General features: G+C 48.9%; 2 protein-coding genes across 2 annotated transcripts in view; one reads left to right on the top strand and one right to left on the bottom strand.

Annotated features, from left to right (window-relative positions):
- Positions 1-165: 165 nt before the first annotated feature.
- On the top strand, positions 166-2,618 carry ABHD15 (abhydrolase domain containing 15). The gene is made up of 2 exons (XM_057414874.1): positions 166-1,069; positions 1,995-2,618. The coding sequence occupies exons 1-2, from the start codon at positions 240-242 to the stop codon at positions 2,470-2,472; spliced, it is 1,308 nt and encodes a 435-aa protein (XP_057270857.1). The 5' UTR covers positions 166-239; the 3' UTR covers positions 2,473-2,618.
- Positions 2,619-8,300: 5,682 nt separating this feature from the next.
- The window catches only part of TAOK1 (TAO kinase 1), a 65,527-nt gene continuing 50,017 nt past the window's right edge, over positions 8,301-23,810 (bottom strand). The window contains exons 14-20 of the mRNA XM_057414787.1: positions 23,285-23,521; positions 22,390-22,518; positions 20,631-20,834; positions 19,781-20,020; positions 16,300-16,512; positions 15,057-15,239; positions 8,301-11,320 (exon numbers count right to left, since the gene is read on the bottom strand). Coding sequence (XP_057270770.1) covers positions 10,859-11,320; positions 15,057-15,239; positions 16,300-16,512; positions 19,781-20,020; positions 20,631-20,834; positions 22,390-22,518; positions 23,285-23,521 — 1,668 coding nt within the window. The 3' untranslated portion in view covers positions 8,301-10,858. The remainder of the gene's footprint in view (positions 11,321-15,056; positions 15,240-16,299; positions 16,513-19,780; positions 20,021-20,630; positions 20,835-22,389; positions 22,519-23,284; positions 23,522-23,810) is intronic.

The raw sequence follows: 23,810 nt of genomic DNA, 5'->3' as shown, positions 1-23,810 counted from the left end.
GCTGCAATGGGATTCACCCCCCCCCTCCCCGGCACCAGGCAGCGCTCAGCCACGTGTCCGTCCCATTTCACCCAGTCCCCTTGGCCCCGGCTGCCCGCGGTCACGCCAGCCCCGGCACAGCCCCACTGGCCCCAGCACGGCCCCACCGCTCGCCCAGCCCCGGGGCCGGGCTTCTCCCAGCAAGGCCCCGCCACCGCTCCCGCACCCGCCGAGCACCGGGGCTGCCGCCCGCCACCTCCATGGTGTCCCCAGAGGGGTTGGTGGCCGCAGCCGCGGTGCTCATGGGTCTGGGCCTCCTGGCCTTGTGCCTTTGGGCAGGGAGGGTGGAGCTGGCTGGAGCCTGGGGAGAAGAGGAGGAGGAGGAAGAGGAGGGGATCCTCTTCATCACCGAGGATGGCTGCGGGCGCTGCCGGCTGCTCTGCAAGCCCTCGGCGCTGGCCCAGCACTTGGTGCGGAGCTTGGGGCGGTCGGTGGCGCTGCGGGGTGGCCACTGGCCATGGCCGCGCTGGCCCCGGCTCCAGATGCTGCAGCAGCTCCTGCAGCCGCCCGAGCCGGAGCCGGTGGTGGCCAGAGAGCTCCTGCAGATGCCGGACGCTGGACTGGTGGCCCTGGACTGGTTGGTGGGGCCATGGGGGGCTGCGGGGGGTGGCGGTTCCAGCCCGGTGCTGCTGCTCATCCCCAACGCCGCCGGGAAGGTGACTGGGGGGCTGCTGCAGCTGGGGCTGCGAGCGCTGGAGAAGGGCTTCGTCCCCGTCATCTTCAACCGCCGGGGCCACAACGGCTGCCCCCTGACCACCCCCCGGCTCCAGCCCTTCGGGGACCCCCGGGACCTGCGGGAGGCCGTCACCTACCTGCAGTGCCGGCACCCCAGTGCCCCGCTGCTGGCCGTCAGCGAGGGCTCAGGCTCGGGGCTGCTGCTCGCCTACCTGGGGGAGAGCGGCTCCTCCAGCCGCCTGGCCGCCGCCGCCTGCATCTCCCCCATTTTCCGTGGCCGGGACTGGTTTGAGGCCGGGATGCCCTGGCTCTACGAGTGGCCGCTGCTCCTGCACCTCAAGCAGGGACTCAGCAGGTCAGTGGGGTCCTTTGGTCCTGGGGAGGGGGTACCCGGGAGCCCTTGGGGGGTGCATGCAATGGGTGCTGCTGGCGGTACATGGAGCCCCAGCGTGGGGACGGAGGTGCTGAGAGCAGCAAAATGGGCTGGTTAATGAACACCAGCCTGCAGCCGGCTGCCACGGGGCCACCACGCGCTGCCCGACCCGGCTGGGGCTGAGTGCGGGGGTCCCTGGGGTGGGAGATGTCACCAGGAGGGTGGGTGGGCAAAGCCCCTGTGCTGCGCTGGACCCTGGGGCGGCTGAGCAGGGCTGGACACCCCCTCCTCTGCAACCAAACCCTGTGGGGCTCTGGGGGGGTCTATGACCACAAACCCCAAGGGTCTTGGGTTTCTCTTGCCCCAGACCACCACAGGGGCAGGGATAGGAGATAAACTGCCCCATGCCAAGGCCTTGAGCAAGTGGCACCTCCTTGGGTGCTGCTGAGACCCTGGAGGGGGCAAAAGCGTCCTGCTGGTGGGCAAATGAGGGCTCCCCCCCAAAAAAATGCAGGTAAACCCTAAAATGTTGGGGGGAACTTAATCCTCAGCAAAGCCCAGGTGGTGCAACAGGCCCCTGACTTACTACAGGGCTGTGGGGGGTATTGGGGAGGGGTGGGAAGCTGTTGGCCTTGTTGGGGGGGTGTTGGCAGCACGGTGTCCCCCCCCTATTTCCCGATACTCATTGCAACCACTGCTGCCATGGCAACAGAGCGCTGGCTGCCTCCCGTTGCCATGGTACCAGCGCGGGCACAGGATGCACTGCGGGGACCCCGCCCCAGCATTGGGCTGGGGACCCCAAAACCAGCTCCAGCGGGAAGGCGCTGCAGGTTCCCCCCCCACTCCGTGTGTGCAGGGCTATGGCCACAACCCACTTGAGGCGGCTGCATCCAACCCATCCCTGCAGGTACGCAAGGTCCCTGGCCGAGGTGGTGGACACGGAGAAGCTGCTGCGCAGCCGCTCGCTGCGGGACCTGGAGGAGACCCTCTTCTGCCACACCAAGCCCCGTGCCACGAGCTGGGAGACCTATTGGGACCGCAACGAGCCCCTGCGCGACGCGGACGAGGCGGCCGTGCCGGTGCTGTGCCTCTGCAGCGCCGATGACCCCGTACGCGGCACCGCCGCTCGCAGCCTGCCCCTGGAGCTCTTCCGCACCAGCCCCTACTTCTTCCTGCTGCTGACCCCCCATGGGGGACACTGCGGCTTCCCCCAGCGGGGCCCGGGGCGCTGCTGGGGGCACGAGGCCGTGCTCGAGTACTTCAGGGCCATGGCGGAGTTCCTGCGGGCAGAGGAGCGCAGGAAGGGGCTGCCGCGGCCGTGCAGGCTGCGGGGTCCCATTGGGGAGCCCCCCATCTTTACATGGCAAAGGTCCTACACCCGGTAACCCGCGGTGGGGAAGGGGAGGCTGAGGGAAGGCAGGCAGACACTCCGTGTACTAAAATTACTTTATTACAGTTGATTTTTTTTTTTTGTTGTTTTTAACATTTCCTTTGCTATGATACAAAGGATACTTACAAACAAAATATTACATATGACCTTATTGGGGTTTTCCTTTCTCTTATTTTTTTTTTCTTATTTTTCTTTTTTTTCTGACAACTCGGTAACAGCTTTTTTTGTCTTTTTTTTTTAAATGCACAATCTATACAATTAATACAGGTTATATAGGAGCTATAATGTATGTTGAACCAGAAGAATACCAGAATACTGACAATATACTGTACATTAAGCCTTACCAGTTAGTGCTCGTGGCATTTTCTACCAGAAGGAAAACGCACACCTGTAGGTTCACTCATACCAGCTGGTGCTACCAGACACGGAAGCAGGAAAGGAGTTTTTGATTCCCCATGTTCAATCCTTCGTGGGCCCATCACCGCGGCGCTGGGCCTGGAAACCTCAGACCAGTGTTCATAGTAAAACAGCAGATATGTGTGTGTGGTTGGTTAATCGCTAATGCTCTCTGGCACCGGTAAAACCCACGTGGCACCCGGGGTTTGCTAGAGCTGGGGGATGCCACGGCGCTGGGCGAGCTCTTGGTGGTGAGCTGGGACCTCCGGATGGAGGGGGGGGAGAGGAAGAGGAGGAAGAGGAGAAGGAGGAGAGGAAAAGCAGCAAGAGCCTTTGCTGTCAGAGGCAGCTCTCGGGGTGGTGCACACGGACAGGGTTGGAGCTGCCTCGTGGTTACCTGCTCGCCAGGCGCTTGTTTCGCAGCCAAAGCAGTTGTGTGGCTACAGGTGTGCCCTTCCCCTCCTCCCGCACTGATAAGGTTCTAGTTTTGTTTTATTTGATTTAGTTTTCTTGTTTTTTTTAAGCAATCAGCAAGTGAAGCGCTTTTGAGCTGACTGCCGAAGACCTGGCATTTGGGAATGGAAAAAGAGCCATCCCCTTCCTCCCACCCGCTGCATCCCAGCCCAGACAAACCCCAACCTGGTGGTGGAAGAAAGGGAAAAAAGAACACACCAGGGGTGGAGGAGAGGAAGGGGAAGGGGGGAACAGGTTGGAAAATACCAGGTTTGAGTTAATATTTCCTTGACTTCACACAATGCTTGTGCAAAAAAAAGAACCACCACCACCCCCCCACCCCCCCGCTGTCCCAACCAAACAAAAACCAAACCCAGAAACATGCTGGAAATAATGAGAACAAATGGAAAAGTAATATATAAAATTAAAAATATAAATAGGATGTCTGGCTGACTGGTAGAAGAATAGGTCATTTAGGTTACAAAAAGGAATATACATTCAAGAGGCTCTGAACCCAGTGGGGTAACTGATGTTAAACTTGTGTTAATAGTTAGGCTAGAATTCTCAAGTTTGTCTTTAAAATTCTTCACAATACAAGCAAGCTATTTGTAAAAAATATACACTATACACACCTCACACAGCTTCTCCTATCCGTATCACACACATCCCACCCTCTAAACCACGGGGGATCCCACACTGAGGGACACGAGGTCCCCCCTTCCCGACCCACTGGTGTCGGTGCTGGTGGGGCAGCGATGGCTGCGGTGCCCCGGGCAGGTCTCTCTGTTCCTCCATCTCCTCCCCACAACCTCCTCAAGCATTTATACAAGTCACCAAAGGGCTGTAGCCTTTTTATGTTATACACACTTCACTTTGCAACGTTAATTATTTACATCAGGGCTGACCCTCCCTCCCCACCCCTCCCCAAATATCTTTTAGCTGTTTCTAGGCAGGTAAGAAATGTTCCTGTTCCAAGCAAGCAGGGGTGGGGGGAAGAGCTGTTTGGGGGGGGGGGGGGTCAGGAGGGAAGAAAAGCTGAAGAAAGGAAGCGGGTGGTTTGCTTGCCAGAAGCCAAACCCGTACGTGATCCGTGAATCCTTACAAGCTCCCATCTCCCCTACGACCTCCAGGATGACCAGACCTCAAACTCCTCTGCCCGCGGCTTCCCGGGCTGCTCAGCAAAGCTCATCTCGACTTGCAGACGTGCCTCTGCCACAAGACAAGGAGCACAGGTCCTTACTCCATTCCTAGGAAGCACGAGGAGCTCACCCCTCGCTTAGCAGCAGGGTTTATGGAGCACTGAGACCCTCCGCATGGCACCCACAGGCTCGCCCTGCTGCAGAAGCAGCAGCACTTCAGCTCCTTCACAACCCTGCGCTGATTCCTAAACTCTGCTGAGCTCAGAGTTGCCATAGAAATGCGTGATCCTGGCACTGAAAGCAGGCAACGACCTGAAATGAAAAGTCTTTTTTTCCTGTTTTTGTTCCTTTTCTCTCTTTCCCCTCCAGTAGGTTTCGATGATCTCGGGTTTAAAGACAAAAGCAGTCAGAGAGGGAAAACGGATCGCTTCTAGAGAGGGTTGAAAACTAAAAGAGTCCTAAGCCGATATTAAACTGCAGCAAAGAACCTGAACTCGGCTGAGTTCAGCTCCAGAGAAAGCTCGAAGCCACCGCTCCATCCCTCGCACTGCCCCATACACAGCACACGGCGCAATGGGGGGAACATTCCACATGGAAAACCTGGCTGAAGGCTGGAAGCTGGAAGCCCAGGCGAGTGGCCACTGGCCTCCCCGTCCCCGTCCCCCCCCACTGCCCCAGCTCGCAATATTTAAGCACAATTCCTTACGGCATCACTTGGACAAGTCTCGGGATTAGATGCATGCTGAACTACGACTGGCAATTACAGTAGCTTTTTGCTAGCTGGCACATAACTGTATCTATAAATTTTAGTACAAAAACTTAAAAAATACAGAAACTAGGTCAATTTGTTAACTACATATTTACAGGTAATTACAACTCTTTTCACTCACAATAACTCGAGCTCATTGTCAGTGAAAAGTCAATCTGTGCATGTTCTGAGGTACCCGTACTCAAGGGTGGGGAGTGGGGCAGGGGACCGGAGGGGCGAAGGTCCCCCCGGGTTTGTTCACATCCGTGGGGACGACGCTCGGCCCTCCTGGTTCCTGGACTCAGTGTGTGCACTCAGAGAAAGCAAAGGAGAGAGGGAGCTGATGGTGGGGTTTGGTTTTTCCCTAGGACATGGCTTTAGGATGTCTGAACGGGTGCAAAGCCAACCGTCACATACCAAACTGCCTTCCTCCCCCTCCAAAAGGAGCCTTCAGGTGAAGTGCAAGTATCAAGACCCACAGCTTGGTGGTTAAGGTGCTTGTTTGCCAGCAAATCTGATTTACCAAGTCCCTCTCTAGCTGATAAAGGCCTCTCCTTCCCCAGGAGAAGGGGCAGGGATGCAGCCGGCAGCGTCACAGCCCCAGCTGGCTGAACCTCATTGTGCAACAGGAACCAGGGTTATCCGCTGCCATCGTTCCCTGCTGGGGTGATGTTTACTACAGCCACGAGATCCATCAGCCTGGCTTTTGGTGGGGGCTTTTTTTGGCTATAAACAGTTACCTACAACCCTCCGAAGCGCCTCACACGTATTTCTCAACAGACTCCGACTCAAATCGACTCAAAGAAGTGCAAACTGAAACCAACACAGCAGAGGGGCACCAAGCAGCAGCCCTGTCCGGGCATGCCGCACTCCTCCAGCCTTGGCACGTGGCTCTGGGCTTGCTGCCCACAGCTAAAGACGACACAACTCCTTGTGAAAGGGTTAGGATGTCCCAACCAAACCCGAGCCCTGCCTAAGGAACTCACACGAGACCTTCCGAAAGGGATGTGAGGGCAAACCGCCTCCAAAATCTCTGGTAGCAACAAAGAGAGCCCGTGTTGGCACACTGCTGAGCTGGCTGGGCTTCCCCTGCAGGTAAACATTGCAGTTGGAGGAACAGTTGTGACTTGACACACGCAAGAACCATCTATCCCCAAAATACCAGACATCTCACTAAGATGGGGTCTACAGAAGACAAAGGAGAAGCTGAGAAGGATCTTCACAGCTTGAGGAGCTCGTGGTGTCCAGCATGGCACTCACCCCTCTACTATGAGAGAGAGCAGGGCAAGATTCACTAGAAATACAGAGCAAGCACCCACAAGGAGAACAAGACTGTCCTCTGCCACCAAGTAACCAAAGACACGTGCCTAAGCTGAAGGAGGAATGGACCTAAAGTGCCTGTGTGTGCACATACAAGTCTATGCTGTACACACACATATTTTAAGTCTTCCAATTTAGCTTCTCCTTTGAACCTCCACAGAGCCTGCTCCAGCTATTAGATGCACACAGAAGGAGACAGTGTTTGGAGTTAGCTGTGGCTTCAACTCAGGAATGCCAAAAGAAAGTGCCAAGACTTGCGATCCTTCATGGCAAGATTAAGGGGGGGACTGGGAGCTCAGCGCTGCCCTGGCCCCCTCCCCAGCAGATCCTTACAACACCTCCACTGCTTTCCTATTGCTAAACCATTGTGTTTTCCTCTCTGCTGTCTTCTGACTTTCTGGTACCCTCTAGGAGCTCCCTTCAGTCCTTCACAGTGGCTACCTCACCCTCCCATGCTCCAGAAACAGCAAGCTACAGTGAGCAGGGCAGTCCTGAAGCAGATGTTCATGCCCTCACCCTCAAGAGCCCTGCTGCAGGGGTTGCTTTTGCTCATCAACAGGAGTGTATAGAACAGCAGAACTGAAGTGCCCTGCCAGAAATGCACAGCATGAGGTGTGTGTGCACGTACACCCACACACACATACATACAGAGTAAATATATACACATGAGATACCATATATATATATATCCAGAGAGATGTGCGTGTTCAACAGAGGAATGGGAGACAGTGGTACAATACAATTTATTGCCTCTCAAGAAATGGCACGTTAAGCTGGGAGTGTTACTGAACAGCATCATCCCAGGATGGAGCGGGATGAACCCCGTGCAGGTTACAGCTAGTGTGCAATGCATGTTCTGGAGCGGGAGGGATGGCTGGGATATAGAGTGATGCCAGCCTGGACACAAGCCAGGCAAGCAATGGCTGCAGGGAATAATTTTCTGTGGAAAGCTTGGTATCATACCACATTTAGTTCTTCAACCCCTTTGAAGCTCTCGGGCTTGGAGTGAATGCAGGTGAAACAGAGCTGTGGCCTCCATTTCAGCGCTGCATCTGAGGAAGAAAGCACATAACATGGAAGGGAGAGGTGGCTGCTGACTCCCTGGGACCATGGAAAGCAAGAAAAATGTGATCCCTTTCACTGCTTTTAATTAAAAACAAAAGAAATTTGAATCAGAAAGAGGTTAAAATGCTGGCTCCTCTGCTGTTGTCATCTCTGGGCTAAACTACATCAGAACGTCAGGTCTTTGCAAAGGGGAGAGAAAAGCTATCACAGAGTAAGAGATTCAGGAGTCGAGCTGGTCAAGGGGTCAAGTGAAAACACTGCAATGAAGTTTGCAAAGTAGTCCACACAGAAGAGTTTCCCCAGTGTTAAAATACGAACGTAAAAATATGTCAGAGAACATCTCTGCTGAGGTACTGGAGTAGTTCCCACAAATTACAGTATTTTTAAAACCAAAGTTAGGGCATGACTGCAACGAGCACTTGGGCTTACTTTTAAAAAACAAGAGTTTGCAAACTGATTCAGAGAGAGTGCCTGCATCTCTCTGGTGTGGTGGTGTTCATGTATCTGAGACATGCCAAAGATACATTCAAATGCTCAACACCAAGGGCCTCCTCACATACCTCCAAGGCACAGCCTGAGCCTGACCCATCTGGCTACAGCTGCATAACGGGGTGCTCCCCCTTGAGATGAGGCTGCTTTGGGACAGCTTTCCTTCCGCCACGTACACACAGGGACACACACATTTAGACCAGTTGATCTGAATCAGTTTTTGCAAACTATTTTAATTAAAATATTAACTTGTTGGAATAGTCCAGGTCTGCACATGATATACATGTAAAAATGGTTACTACACAATTCTTTTTGAATACAAAAAAAGCCAATATGGGATAGCCATCATTTGGATTCAGCATTCAGTCATGCTCAACGTTACACAAAGAGATGGGTTGAGAGAATTCTGAAGTAGCTCAATTTAAGCCAGAGACTTTGACCAAATTCAAACCATAACAGAAGCAAAAGAATGAACCCACTCAACTTGCAGGTATAGCCTGTCCCCGCTGCCGCTGCTGCTGTTTGTGACAGAGGAGCTGAACTTCCAAACACTGTGTTAGCACCATGCTCTGGGCACACCCTCTACACTCCCATGGTAAGCCCCAGTGCAATTTTGGCCTTTCATTTCATGTTTGCCTGTCTTTCTAACCCCGGGAAAACACAGGTACCTTCCCTAAATCAGTTTCGCTGCATTTCAACAACACTGCAATGCAAAAGAATGACCCCAAAACATCCAATTCTACATAAAAACATAGCAGAGGGACAGACAATTCACAGTCACCACTTGCCCCAGAAGAGCAACCACAGTCACCTCCACGGGACTACCGCCTCATCCCAGGCTTCCAACAACTGTTAGTACTACAAAGCTCCTTACCAAGGGGCTGCTCAAACACGTTTTGGTGGAGTATCCATCTTTGATTCGAGTGATATGCTACGTCAAGATGCTAAAAATCCCAGTCGGATTCACCGGACACTGGCAAAGAGTTAAGGATTGGGAGTGGATGTTAATTTAGCTAACGAAAGAACGTCGCCCTGTCGAGTACTGAACAGCAGCGAGACACTAGAGTAGTTACTATATAAATATGTCACATGGACAAACACATTCGGAAAACCTCGCTTTCGAGCCCTATAAACATATTAAAGGCAAATCCTAGAGTTAGCAGCTAGTGTTTTCTTCAAGATGATTAGTGTGCAAGGAAAAACATTTACAAAGAACCCTGGGCTGGTCAGCCCCCCAAGACGGAAACCTTTGCCTCAAGCCAAACTTCATCTACCTGCTCTTTCCCCTCACCCCACAGTGCTGGCTGACCAGAGCTTGCACTGGCACAAGAGCACGGGGGCATCTCCAGCTCTCAGCACTAAGGGACGACACGATGCCACCAAGTCACTCGGTTAACGAGACTCCCTGACCCCTTTATCGCCATATGGATTTCACAACCTCCTTTGCTTCCTTTCAGTAGTACAGCAGCTCCAACGAGCCTCTGGAAGTAGTGCCTTCTCGCATGGTATGCTGCCGAAGTATCACAGCATCTCAAGGGACTGTAAGAGTTGTGAAGTATTGCAGCAATGGAAATAATAAAAAGGAGCCTCACATGCAGCAAGATCTACAGTGGTGATGTGGGTTAGTCATCAGCTGGGAAAGAGTCATTGGCTCAGCTCCTCCTGGTACACCGTGGCAACTAAACATTTAAACAGTTGGCTACACTCTACATGTAAACAGGAAATTGCAACAAGCCAAAAAGGTAATAAATTGGTGGATGTAGTGTAATAATGAAAAACCCGATCGATGGCATTTTGTGACTATGGCATCCTTCAAAATACCTCTGGCATTTGAGATTGATTGGCTGAAAGTCTAAACATTTCTGAATGGAGCAAAAAGGACTATGCTGGGCTCCAAGAATTATTCTGATGCTTAGCTAAAATGAGATGTCACAGTATTAGCTGTACAAGTGCATTACTTATGCTCCTCTGCCCAACCTCATCTGAGCTACCAGCAGCACAGTCAGGGGGTGCCAAAGCAGGGATTCCATTTCGAACACTTCTAAGCCTGTTCCCTCCAGGCAGATTTACCTACAGAGCTCTGGGGAAGCTGACCAGGGCCTTCTGAGAGAACAACACATCTTACACGACACGGAGCGGGCACTTGGGTAGAAGGGCCCTGCTGAGCCCTGGTGTCTCTTGGCCTCTCTTCTCACCCTTCTTCCTCACCTGCCGATTTGGAAATGCCTCTTGGCAGAGGCAATACCCTAGCAATTTACCCAATTTAGTGACAAATAAAAAGGGAACAGAAGATCCAGCTGTTCCTCCCCTGGATGTTGGTTTAAAGGCAGCTCGCCTGGTTTTTGCAGGGTGGCAGTTCGAAATTTAGGGACATGGGAGGAGGTCTCCATTCTCCCTCAGACTTCCTACAGATGGCATGACAAGGGCAGTCTGAGGCCCTTCCGTCCTGCCAGTGTGACGACCACCAGCCAACTCTTCTGACTAATTGCATATATTTCTCAGACGCCCTCCCAAGACCCCTCCGAAAAGTAACAAAACCACAACAAAAAACAAAAATCCACCCCCCCCCCCAAAACCCTGCAGCCAAATACTATGACATCCCAGTTAGTAAACACAAAACGTAATGCTTTACAAAATGAATACAATATTCCATGTGCACCCAGCTTCCACACGTCAGCACCGCACTGAGGAGGCTGCTGGGCTGGTGTCTGTAGGCAGTTTCTGTTGGCAGACAGCTCCAGTGGAATTGCCACCCTCAGTTATTGTTTAAGTTATGTATAAGACATGTGTGAACCATTGGATATTTGTGAAGTAACACTTGTGCTCCTGCTCATGCCCTGTTCCGTCCGTCCCCCAGAAGCTGTCCGCCTCAGAGCCTGGGGGCTGTTGCGGACCCCTATAGCACTACTTCGAGGTACCCCCTGCATGGGCCCCGAGGGGTGACCCCATGGCTGGGGTCCACCTTGCATTGGATGGCCCCAAGCTTGTGGTGGGCCACCCATGGGATGACCCCAGTGAGGTCCTGCACCCCCAGTAGGATTGTGGGACCAGCCAGAAGCTCCCGGGTAGCTGTGGCTGAACGCCTCGGGGGAGAGATTAGAAAGAACCATGTTACTAAAACCTAGCCTCATGCTCTCCGAGTCAAAGGCTTCGATCTCGCGAGCTTGACGCTCCAGCAGGCTTCGTATCCGCTCGGTACGCTCGTTCTGCAAGGCCAGCATCTCCTCCTCAATCTAGGAAGGAAAAAAGAAGAGAGAGTCTGTAGCGGCAGGACCCCTTTACAGGCATGGCCTCGAGTCCCTGAAGGGCTAGTGAGGAACCTTCTCTCCCCATGTTTATACATGAGACTGGATCTAGATCAGATATCCACTGACACACAATCTGTTCTGAAAGCAAAGGGGTGAGTCTTATAGACCTGCACAAGTCAAAGCATAGGGAATATCAGTGAGAGGGTCTTGGCCCCTGTTCCCTGGTGAATACAGAAGCTTCAGGGGTGCAAACCCAAAGTTTCCACTGATAATAACAGCCTGACACAGATTAATCTTTAAAGATGCAGCAATCCAGAGCTTCCATAAAAGCCTACTGGGAAATCACCTTCAGACACAGCCAAGCAGACTGCCTATGCAGTCAAATACCTGCCAACACAGCTTAATGTGACCTTCACTGTTTGTAGCTGAATCTGATGACGGTGACTGCTGTTTTCGCCAGGATTCAATGTATGAACCCACATTCAGTTTCCTCTCCACTGTTCACTGGCCAGATTTCCTTAGCTCATATTTATCAATTCCTATATAACCCTTTCCTAAATTGGTTTCTCGTATTTCATTACCCTGATACTTTCTCCAGGGTGTGTGGCTGAAGCAAGCAAGCAGAGATGTTTGAACTGTGTGGCAGATTATTAGCTAGGTGATATGCAAGCTGGCAACTCCTATTTCTTCTCCATAGCACCGTTACAAATCATTTTCCAACAGTACTTTGGTAGGGGCACTGGGATCAGCTCTCTAAGTAAAGAAATCATGGAGCTACAGCCTCCTGACACCCATCAGGCAGGGATGAAAGCCTTTCTTATTGAAATCTTTGCAGTCAGGTAGAGAACCAAAGAATCACTCCATTATCTTCTTTCCAGCACAAAAAAAGTTCCTTTTGGCCTTGGTGAAAAAGACCAAATGGGTACAGAGCAGCAGCCAAGAGTTTGAGCATAGCTCACTGGCATCTCCCCTGCTGTCAGCAGCAACGCAGCCAAGAGGTGTTATCTTGTGCTGAAGGTACTGGGCAGAGCATTGCACTCTCTTGCCTTAGTCAGGGAATATGCAAAGTGATTTCATCTGGAATTTCGGAAACAATCTGCTCCAGCGTGAGTCATCTCCTGAACCATTTGGGGCTTTCAGAAACTGCCTTATCCACTTGCCTGGGTTTAGTGCTGGATGAGTGACACTGACTGCACAGAGCAGCCCTGCTCACTCCTGCTGAAAGCCACACTGTTGGCCAGCTAGCTTGGAAAAGGCAGAAGAGGAAGAAGGTGCCTTCTCTGATGTTAGCTCTTTAAAATGCTCCACCTGGTTTTTTCCAGTCCTGCTGCCTCAGCAGAATCCTCCTTTTTCAGTGTCTTCAAGCCCAGCTTCAGAGTTTTCAGTCTTTATGACAGCATAACATGCAGGACTTCATGCAACTGAACTCTACAGAAAGGCATGCCTAGTACATTGCATTAAAATGATATCCCTCAGAAACAACCTCAGGATGCAGGACTCTGAAGATGAGGTGTCTGAGGCACGTGGGAAGGAAATGAGTACATCTGAGGTCTTTTAAAGATGCTCTTGGGACATGCTCATTACTTGTGCAACACAAACAACACAGCATTGGAGTATAGCTTGTACAGTGCCTCAGTCACTGCAGGCTGTGCATCGATGAGGCTGGCTGCTCCCTCTTTAGCCCCAGTCAGACTTGTATGCTCTGCTGAGTTACTGTGGTGATGGGCACCATCAAAAATGTGCTAAGAAGGAAGCAGAGTCCTAGGCACACACTAATGTTTGGAATCTGGTTTGTTACTGAACTGCAGGGACTGACTTTGCCACAGGCTATGTATATATTTGTGCATATAAACTCAGACTTTCATCTTGTGCACATACCTGCCCTTTCTCTGGCTGCCAGTTTCAGTTAGCACATGCAAGCAAATACCAGGTGACAGCACAGAGCGATCCACACCAGAACACTCACAACTCTTAATTCTTACAAACACAGAACAACACCTCTCCTTCTCAAAAATACCCTTACAAAAGAATGATGCATCCACATTTTCCCTCGAGCTGCTGCTGAGTGACTGTGACCCCACCAAGAAACAGTCTCACTGCTGGTCCATGACTCTGTGACTTGCAATGTGCCAGGACTGCACAGATCACTAAATAAACCTATGGGAGTTGAAGTGCCATCCAATATTTTGCTATCCCACAGCAACATTGGGACACAAACAAACACAAAATATTATGCTACATCTGATTTTTATCTATGAAGTAGCACTGCTAAGCTTCCTATCACCACTGCTGATACCAAATGCTTTGCAGGGGCTTTCTATGTGCCAGGACTTCAACCCTGGACCAGTAAAAGACTTACACAACATTATTACTGGTTAATGTGTATTTCCTTAAGTCACTGGCCTCACTTCAACTTCTAACATAACACTACATGCAGTACAAGATATGCTGCTCCCATAGACAAGGAGCAGTAGCAGGCTCTCTGTGGAACCCTTCATCCCAGAGCTCTGGGCAGATCATGCCACCAGAGGGCAATGCACACTCAGTAGAAATACACCCTCAAACGCAGGGCTGTGATGGAGCTGTCCTCTTCCGGATGGAGCAAAATAACTAGTGATGGGGTCTAAAGAGCTGTCACACAGTGGGCACCACACAGGAACTCTTGCTTTCACAAACACAATTACTTCCAGAGATCCACTCTCCTTGCAGGAGACCAAAGGACAATAGGGCTGAACTGTCTTCTCAGAGATGCTTCCTCAGCTGACCGTGAGGTGGAGCAGTTTTACACAGACGAGGGCCCTCTATCAACCCAGCATCCATCCGTTAGCCTCTGGGAGAAGTGTAAAGAACCTCGAGGCCACAGAGTAATTGCCCTAATTTAATAATCACCCATCAGCAAAGTTGGGAACTGCTGTGTGAATGGTGATGGCTGGCACCAGAGGGCAAATCAAAGGGGGGAAAATTTGCAGAAGGAAAGCTGATTGTGTGTTTCCTTTCTCTGACTGATGAATTACCTTTCCCCCTGTCTGTGTAGGCCACTCAACATTTCTATACACACCATATGTCTGGCACAGCACATTAAAACATACTTCAACAAGGAGCACCTTAATACATGGAGCCAATTAGAAGCTGAAATCTAGGGAGCAGGAGGTCACCCATGCCCGTGGGTCTGGCTACTTCAGTTTGATGAATAACAAACATAACAAGCACAATTTCATAGGGAAACTGCAGCCTGGTCTCCACAGACTGCCAAACAGAGTAGATCTGCCATAAGATAATGTGACCACAAAACACAGGGTCTCAAACACATTTTATCTTCCTCTCCCCCTCCCCAGAGATACCTGCTACTGATACCATGCAAACTCCAAAAGCCCCCCTGCTAGCTTTGGGTTGTTACTGACTGTCCTCTAATGAGCTGGGGAAGGTAATCTGCAGCTCAGAGACAGAAAGAACAGTTCTCTTTTCCTCCTGCCTGGAGAGGCACGACTCCCTCTGGCACGCTTCAAGCGGCTCTATCCCAGCCAGAAGCTGCTCACACAGGGTGGCTGAGCTGGCAGAAAGTTTAGCCTATGTGTCACCGAGCTATCATCCCAGAGAGGCAAATACCCAAATGATTTCTGTTACTATATACAGCAAGGTAAAAGCATTTTCTCTCTGTATTAAGTACACTTTAAGATCTGAAGCAGGGAGCGTGCTAATGATGCTCACATGCGCATTTTACCTTCTGCTCAAGGAGGGCCCGGCGGAGGGATACCCTCTGCTCAAGATCACGCAGCTCCCGATCATGCTGGGCCTCTGCCTGCATCTTGATTTTACTCTGATACGCATTCAGCAGCTCCAATTCTTGCTGCAGCTGCATCTTCAAAACCTGGCACTCTGCTTCCTGTGCTTCATCCAAACGCAGCTGGGAAAGACAGACAATAGAGACGTTTCACTATGGGGTAACCACACTGGGGTAGGACTGTGGGGAGGGGGAGAGAATGGGATGGGACTTTGTTTTCTTAGCAATACAATTGGTCTCTATTGTACTTCGTTTCACTGAACAGAGGACCTACAGAGACAAAGACGGGTGACAGTGAGCCCACAGTGCTGAGGCAAGTGATGCTGATGAGCAGCAGCACCTCAGGAACCATGATCCATACTGCAGAGACCAGACTGCTGGAGGTGCCAATATCTACAGTTCTCCTTTTGCTAGGGGCAAAGAGAAGATCTCTTGCTCTGTTCAACTGAATTAACCAATTACCTGTACACAGGAGACTTAAGTCCATACCCCTGCCAATACAGGACTTTGGGCAAAAGAATGTGATGACATAAACCTAAAAGCAGTATGATACTGAACTTTTAACCTTCCCATACATATATTAAGCCAGCTACCCTGCCTCACAGAGTCAAAAGTTGTACAGTGCGATGTGAGCAGGATGCAATATGCAAGAAGTGCAAAGAAAACTGCATATTCAGTTGTAGCAAGGACACAAAGCATTGCTCATGGGGTCATTTCTTAAAGAAGGAATCACAGAACTTTCACAACACTGGTAGCACTGCTTCAAAACTCTGGCCTCCCCCATGACCCAATGAGCATCTTCCACCAGTGGCACATGCTTTGGTTGGTACCATTGACAAATCAAAACCTAAATGACTTGAGACAGCAAGCTGCATGTTATTTAAATGATGGTCTAGCAGGGATGTTTATGTTGTCAAACATCATGCAAAAGCAGTCCTCTGGCCACACAGATGCATCACTTTGCATCTCTGCAACAGCCACTTCAACTCCAACCTGCCTGAAGGGGGTAATACCTCTTTCCTCTGCGTTTGAATGCTGCTTTTTTTAAACACAGAGGAATGACTGTGCAGGGTATGGCACGTGTAGCAAGGAAGCAGACAGCCTGCTGTCAGGATACAGATCGGTTCAAATGCAAACATCCCTATTTGGCTGAGGAACCCTGGGTCCCTCAGAGGCGACTCACAGCTTGTGTAGAGAGCATTTCATTAATGCTGTGATCATACTGCTCAGCCAGGATAGCCAGCTTCCGGGTCTGCTCCTCCTTGAGCCGTTTGAGGACAGCTTTATGTTCACTCTTTGGCGTGGTCTCCAGCAGATGGTTTCTCAGTGCTTTGTACTGCCTGGTTTGGATCTTGCATGTATCCTGAAACTGCTTCTTTATCTGTAGTTCTTTTGACTGGAAAGATGGAGGGGACACAAACAAAGAAAAAAAAAACCAGCATGTTTCAAATGAGAGAAATATCCATTCAAATGGATATTTACGATTACATTAAGGATATGAGTTCAAGAATCCACAAATGTATATTAACATCTACAGTGCAAGGAGGGAAGCAAAATACACAAGAGGCAATGACTATTGCTGCAGCTGCTTTGACACTGCTACTGTGCGGAACAATTACAATACAGACACTTTTATAACAAAGCTCCAGCCTAAATACAGCTGTCTGTGCACAAAGAGCCTCACATTTGTCACTGGACTGGATCCAGTCCTGGGTATTGCTTTTCAAGAAAAAGTTCTTGAGGGACAGGACCAATTTATTAGCACCAAAAGCCATACTTACACATGACTGTGCTTGTATGACACATACATATGGACAGCACTTAATGTTATGAAAAGAAGCAGACCTGGTGCATGGGAAGGGACAGGGAAAAAGAGCAACGCTTTTTCCATTGAGGGTTTGATGGAAGATCAGATGTACTCTAAGCCTTAATATTAAGAGCTTGTTTTTTTTATAAATACACTAAAAAATGGCTGGGCAAGATTAGATGCTTGAAAACACACACCACAAGCAACAACAGCATTGTGCTGGTCTTACTACGGTAAGAAGAAACAAGTAAAACCCAACATCAACAACAAAACCACTCTGGGCCATCCTCACTGTCAGCCACCATGGTCAAAACCCAAAGCACTAACAGAGCATAGGGCCATTTTCCTGTCCCCTGAGCAAGTTGGAACTGCTCTGGGCTCTGAACCAGCAAGGCAGATACACGTGCATGTCCTCCTGTCAGCTCCTCCACTGCCTGCTCCTGGCACTAACTCAAGGCTCAGCAGGGCAGGTGATAAGCACAGCACTTGTAGCCACCTAGAAAGATGCAGTGGGATCAGACAATATATCCAGCCCAATTTAGACATCAGCATGCTTTGCTGCATAAACCAACAATTCCACTTTGCTAACCTGAGGTAGAAAACAGGACAAAGATGGGTTTCATTCAAACCAAAACATGTATCACGGAGAGGAATACATCACTTTTACCCTTTCTAAATTCACGGAAAGTTATTTCCCTCCAGGAAACCTTTAAGGTTGTTTCCTCCCTACCCTTAAGGGAAGCATCAGCAGGTTACACATTCCTGTCAGGGACCTGGCCACAGCAAAACACTTGCAATCTATTTTGTCCTCACTTTCTGTGGAGTCTTGCTTGGACACCAGAATCTATTTACAGGCCTCCAACCCAAAGGCTTTAACAACAGGAAACAGAAGGGAGGGGTAAGACTTCCAGTCAGACTTCTGACAAGACCATTTTGACCTAGAATTGTGAAACACCAGCAAGAGGGTATTTGCATCACAATTAACACACTCCAAATAATAACAGAGCAGTTTGCACTGAAGGGTGAATTCGAGTTATCGGTCCTTCTGGTGCTGTGAGAGTGGAAACAGACACTGACCGTTAAAGCCCAGCCTTCAGGACAAAGGACCTCACTAAATAACAAAGGGAGAGCCTGAAACATGTGCCCTTGAGGGAAAACGTTGCTGGAGAGAGAAACTGAACAAATAGTCAAATTATCTATTCAATGAAGAATACTTGCCTGCATTAGTCAGAAGCAAGAGAAGGAGTTAATAATACCAGGGAACAGCCTCAATAAAGAGGGGATTGTGCTCCAAACTGAACGCTTGTCCAGCAGGCTGCATTATTAGCACTGTGTGCATGCAAAGGTGCTGGATTGACAGCTCAAGCCTGAAATCCTTTGCTAATCGCAGAACAGCCATGCAAAGCGAAGCGCAAGCTTTCCATGCTTCCTAAAAACACTCAGCCCTGTCCTCACTGGAAAACAGAAGGGGTTGAGGAGTGTGCAGAGGTGAGAGCCAAGCCTCTGCAGCCCACAGGGACTGCAGATCCTGCTGTCCCAAGTGCCAGCCAGGGAGTGAGAACGGACACGCTGCCCACTCGTGTTTGCACCACATCACCTTGGGGAGGCAGAACTCATTCATGCTAATCTCAGAAGGATCAGCCTAATACAGCTGCTTCAGTTTTATTCAGCTCAGAGTGCAGCACAGCTTCCCTGTGAAGTCATCAGCTATTTATACACTATATCCTTGGAGATTCTCAACAGCCATCAGATGGTCCCTTGTTCTCACAAGCCAGGTTTTCACTACTTAATATTATTCTAATATTGACAAATCAGGTGGTGAGGGTTTTTTTTCCCTTCTGAAGTTCTATTTTCAAGTTGGTTATTTTCTCTGTGAGAAGATAACTTGCAGATGGTGAAAACTAAGTCAGATGGGAAATATCACGAAGAGGAAAAGACCTAGAACAACAAAGAAACCCCATGCTCAGTATGCCATACACTCATTTTGTTACTGGCACAGCTGAACACTGGGTGGAGAGAAGAAGTCTGCCTCCTCAAAGGAAATGTACCAGGCAGCTTTGTGAAAGGCCTTATACTCCCTTCTCAGACACTTCAGAATAAACCACTGGACTCCTTTGGATGGAGTGGAAGGCTTACAATGAAAACACTAAAAGCCTCAATTACAGAGGCCCTATAGTTCTGGTCTGCCACCGCAGCTACAAGGGCAGCATGAGAAACCCATGAGAGCACAGCAAAGGTCAGTGCTAGGACCTTCCTGAGGACGCTGCAGTTGGGGTCTCTCTTTTCCCCCCCAACACTTGCTGACATACCAGCCTTAATCTAAAAACAATACAAGGTGAGTTAGCCAGGACTGACTGTGCAGTGCATTTTGATGCACACAGCAACACAAAGCTTTTCTGATTGTTTGGTTTTAAATAGATTTTATTCTTGTAGACTGGGGTAGAAGAGGATCGGAAAATGGTGTCAGAGGAAGAGCGGGGGAAACAAGGGCACTGCAAAGATTAAATGCATTTTAAACTACCTCAGAAAGGAAGGCACACTGCTGAGAACCATAGCTTTTCAAATCAGATGTGCTGCTATGGCTTGCCTACAATACACTGCAACCCTGGCCACCATCGCTATGGTTCATACATGTGGTGCTTGGAGGGCTGCAGTTGCACCCTGGCAGATTGACAGACAACTTGACAGATATGTCCCTTTTTACAGAAGGTATTCATTACAGAATGAGCCACCTCTTTGAATTAATGAGCTTCAAAGTACCATGGACCTGCACACGCTGCAAATGAGACCTGAGCCGCAGTGTACCACTTCACTACCACCAGCAGCTCAGGCCCAGAGCTCCTACATCACGTAGTACCTTCAGGCTCTTGGGCTGCTGCCGGACCTCCATGACATGCTTACGCCTCAGCTCCCGCTCCCGGCGCTTGTTGTATTCCAGCTGGTTGGTGAGCTCGGTCTGGTGCTGGAGCCGGATCAGCTCACAGCGCATCTTCTGGATGGTACTGAGATGGCGGAACTCCAGCTCCTGCATGGACTCGTGCTGACGCAGCAGCATGGCATGCTCCAGGTCCTTCTGTGTCTGCCTTTTGTTTAACTCCTACCAGGAGGACAGAGGGAATTATTAGATTCTTCATACTTACTTGGGTTTCTGCTCACAATGTGACGTTTCACTTTGTTCACAAGGACATTTCTCTCTTGCCAAGGCATTTGAGGACAAGAGCAAAGAGTTTTCATGTCTTATCAGAAGCAGACAGCACTGCCAATAGTCATTTTTCCTTCCTCATTTCACTTTTCTTCTTCCTGTTGCAGATGCTCAACAGCATTCAGAGTAAGCACAGAAAGGACCATAACTGCTGACTTTTTGGATCCAACAATTCTCCCACAGTAGGGCACTATTCTGAACCATTTGATCCCACATGGTTCCCTAAACACCACAGGGGGGATTTGAGCAACTTGGTCTAGTGGAAGGTGTCCCTGCCTATGGCAGGGGGTTGGAACTGGATGAGCTTTAAGGTCCCTTCCAACCCAAACCATTCTATGATTGATTATCAGACAACACTGCAGAACACACAGAACCCTTATTTAACCAGAAACACTTTAGATGTGGTAATTAAGACTCCACAGAGACTCAAGTTGGATTGCAGGTGTTTCTGTGAGACGCATTTCACACGGGTGGCTCCAGGTCTCATCTCTGCCTATTCTCTTACCTCCCGAACCAGGTCCTGCTCCAGATTATGGCGGCCAAGAAGCATCCGTCTCTTGAAGCGGCGACACTCCAGCTCCAAGTACTGCCTCTGACGCCTCAGTAAGTTGGCTTCTTCCTCTGCCTGGAAATGCTGGATGTTCTCCTTCTGCTTGGAGAGCCACTCCTGCTTCTCCTTCTTTGGAGTGCTCTGGTTTTCATTCAGCTCCTGATAACAGCAAGGTAATTAATTGTGGAATAGTCACCTTAAGCTCCTTGGTCCTGAACAACTGGACAGACCTGCCTAATAAAATACATTTCAAAGCCATTCCACCTTGTACCATCCCAGCCTTGCAAAATGCATCCTATCACAGATCTAAGGGAACACCAGGAGACAACTCACAGGGAAGCAAATTTAACTACAGCTTGGTTTTTGAATCGCCCATTTTAGCTGGCCAAAATGCTGGTTCAGGTCCACACTTTCCAGACATACACATTAGCTCAAAATGTAAAAGTGATGGTTTGCCACTGAAAACAGAGACTTTTGGAGCCTGACATATGCTTTTACAGGCTCCCAAAGGACTGAGAGGAGAAGCAACGTGTTGCCATCCTGTTGGTCAAGCAAAACCCCAGCCATGAAGCAGATTAGAAAATGTTCATGTCGGAACTCATATGCATTTTACAAGTCAGTCATCAAGGCAGAGCCACTGCAACTTACATAAACGATATAAAGTTCACAGGTCAAACTTAAAGCCACAGCTGGCACATTTGTACTAAATACAACACGTAACTTGAAGCATCTTTGGCAGAAGACTCTGCTTGCTCGAACTGCGTACTAGAGGTGCCCCTACAGTAACTAGGCTTGTCATGATACATCTCAACTTCAGCATGAGACAGAACTCTGTATTTCATCAGTGCTTCTTGGTGCTCTATGATCTCTTGCCCACTCAGAAAAAGACTCTCTGTTATTATAAAAAGCCCACACTACTATAGTTTTTGTTAGATCTTTCTTGGCTTTGCTGCTCTTTAGCCTTTTTTTTTTTTCCTCCTGGGAAATGTCTATGTTTGGGAATATTCCCCTTTGGAGCAAGTTCCTAAGTTGCGTCACCCAAGTTGATGGTTGAGCATTAAATGGTTCTTTCAAAAGAATTATTTATAGTGCTTATGGTTTCAACCACTCCACAGAAAGAATCAGGAAGTTTGATTCTACAGTTTCTCTGCCTCTCACAAAGGTCATGATTTTTCACCACAATACAATGGTTTTTAAGCTATTACACAGCTTTCTCCATTTAAATTAAACAGTGTTTTATAGGTATTTTCCTTTAAAAAAAAACAACAAAATATCTGCAGGTTTTCTTTACTGTTTTGTTTTCTTGCTGCTGCTACAGAAACATCATTAAGTGATAAGAAGCTTCATTAACTGCTGGAGTGCACGGTCAATATCTGCAGCAAAAAGGTATGAGAAAAATGCTCATGACCTTTCTACCTTTTTCATTCCTTAGGACTGCCAACTTTGCATGTTTCTGGCTGAAAAAGGAATATTAAACAATGGAGAAGGTTGTACTTTCACAAGATGAATGTAAAGGCACCAATATATGAATAAACCCTCTGAGTCTAAGGTCAAAGAGCTGAACAAACACATGTACAGGACTCTGCTGATGAAATGCAGAACTTGCAGCATCCGGGGAAACATCTTGTGCACAGGGTCACTTTTCTCCCTGACCGGCTCTCACACCACATCATGCACTGCACTATATTCACATTTCTCATTACAGATGAGTTACCTCTTTCAGCTGCTCTTTACGGAGTTTATACTCTCTCTTCTGGGACTCCAGGAAACTGTTCAATTCTTTTTTCTGTTGGGCCTGAATGTGCTGCTGAAACTTCTTTTCTTCATTGGCCATCACTTTAGCCTACAGCAAATCCGGCAGCAAATCAGTCTGCGTCCCGATGGATTACAGCTCATGTTCCATTTCAGCCCAAGACCCAGAACTCTTGGTACAGTCACCATGATACTCACCATGACTCTGAATAAGCATGAGCCTCAAGAGCTTGCCCTCATTCTCTTCTCATTCCAACCCCCCATCAACACACCCGGCAGGAGTCCTCTTTCCAGTGCTTCATTTCCTCAGCCCTACTGTTCAGCTAGTCCTGCCTAACACAGTCAACACCTTATGATAAACTATATCCTTAGCCCTCCACTGAGAGATCCAAGATGAACAAAGAATCAATAATAACTGGTGTAGGCAGCGCCACTTCATTATCAATTATTTAAAAACATAAAAAGTCCCATACCCATAAGCAATTCAACAGTGAACATTTAAGTGTAGCTGGCACATTTCTCTGCAGGCTGATCTGCCTCCAGAACACTCGATGGCAGTCAGTTATTGGCAGCATATGCATGGCAAAAGAAAGGAAAACCCTCACAGTATTTTTTCTGGGGTCAACACGCTAACATTTAGTATAACGCACTGTGATGAAGGACATACCTTTCCTCTAGTTACATAAGCCCCTTAGTGTAAGGGGGTGAGGTATTATCCTTTTTCTAATTAGCAATTTGTTTGGCTCCTGAAAACAGACATGTAAGAGTCTATAATAGCATATCTCATCAATGAGGAGCGGTGGACAATTCAATGCCATTAACAGTATGGACTGGTCTGCTAAACCATGATTTCCTACCTCTTTCTCCATGGCTGCTTGGTGCTTTTTAATGAGCTTTTCCATTTCTGCAGCAAAATTGTTACGCTGTGTTTCAAGGTCTTTGTCCAACCTGAGGCGATGTTCATCCATCTCTGCCTTCAGTTTATTCTCTAATGCCATCAGCTGCTTCTGGTGTTGCCGTCTCATACGTTTGTAGCCAGACATCTGCTCTCGGAGTTCCGAGTCTTGTTCATGTTCCTGCATTTGCCTTGTCACCTAGGAAGATAACCACATCAGGCCAAAGTAAGTTAATGCTTAATCTGCTTTTCAGCAGTCTTCAAACCACAAAAGAAAACTATACAGGATAGAAATATGATTTTGCTGTAAAGAAAAGCACACATCCTAATGGCAGCAGAGCAGATTCAGAACTGAATTCTGCTGCGGAAGATAAGCTCTGCTGGGCGCCAGCAGAAAAACTGTACAATTGCTATAAAGCTGATACTAAATAATGTCTTTTAGCCCACTGCAATGAGGGTGCATATATATACATACAAATACACATAAT

The sequence above is a fragment of the Pezoporus wallicus genome, unplaced genomic scaffold (assembly GCF_028554395.1).
Source record: "Pezoporus wallicus isolate ANWC-B61680 ecotype Strahan unplaced genomic scaffold, APGP_CSIRO_Pwel_v1 contig_8517, whole genome shotgun sequence".
Taxonomy (NCBI): domain Eukaryota; kingdom Metazoa; phylum Chordata; class Aves; order Psittaciformes; family Psittacidae; genus Pezoporus; species Pezoporus wallicus.
This window is presented reverse-complemented; position numbering and strand designations above follow the sequence as displayed.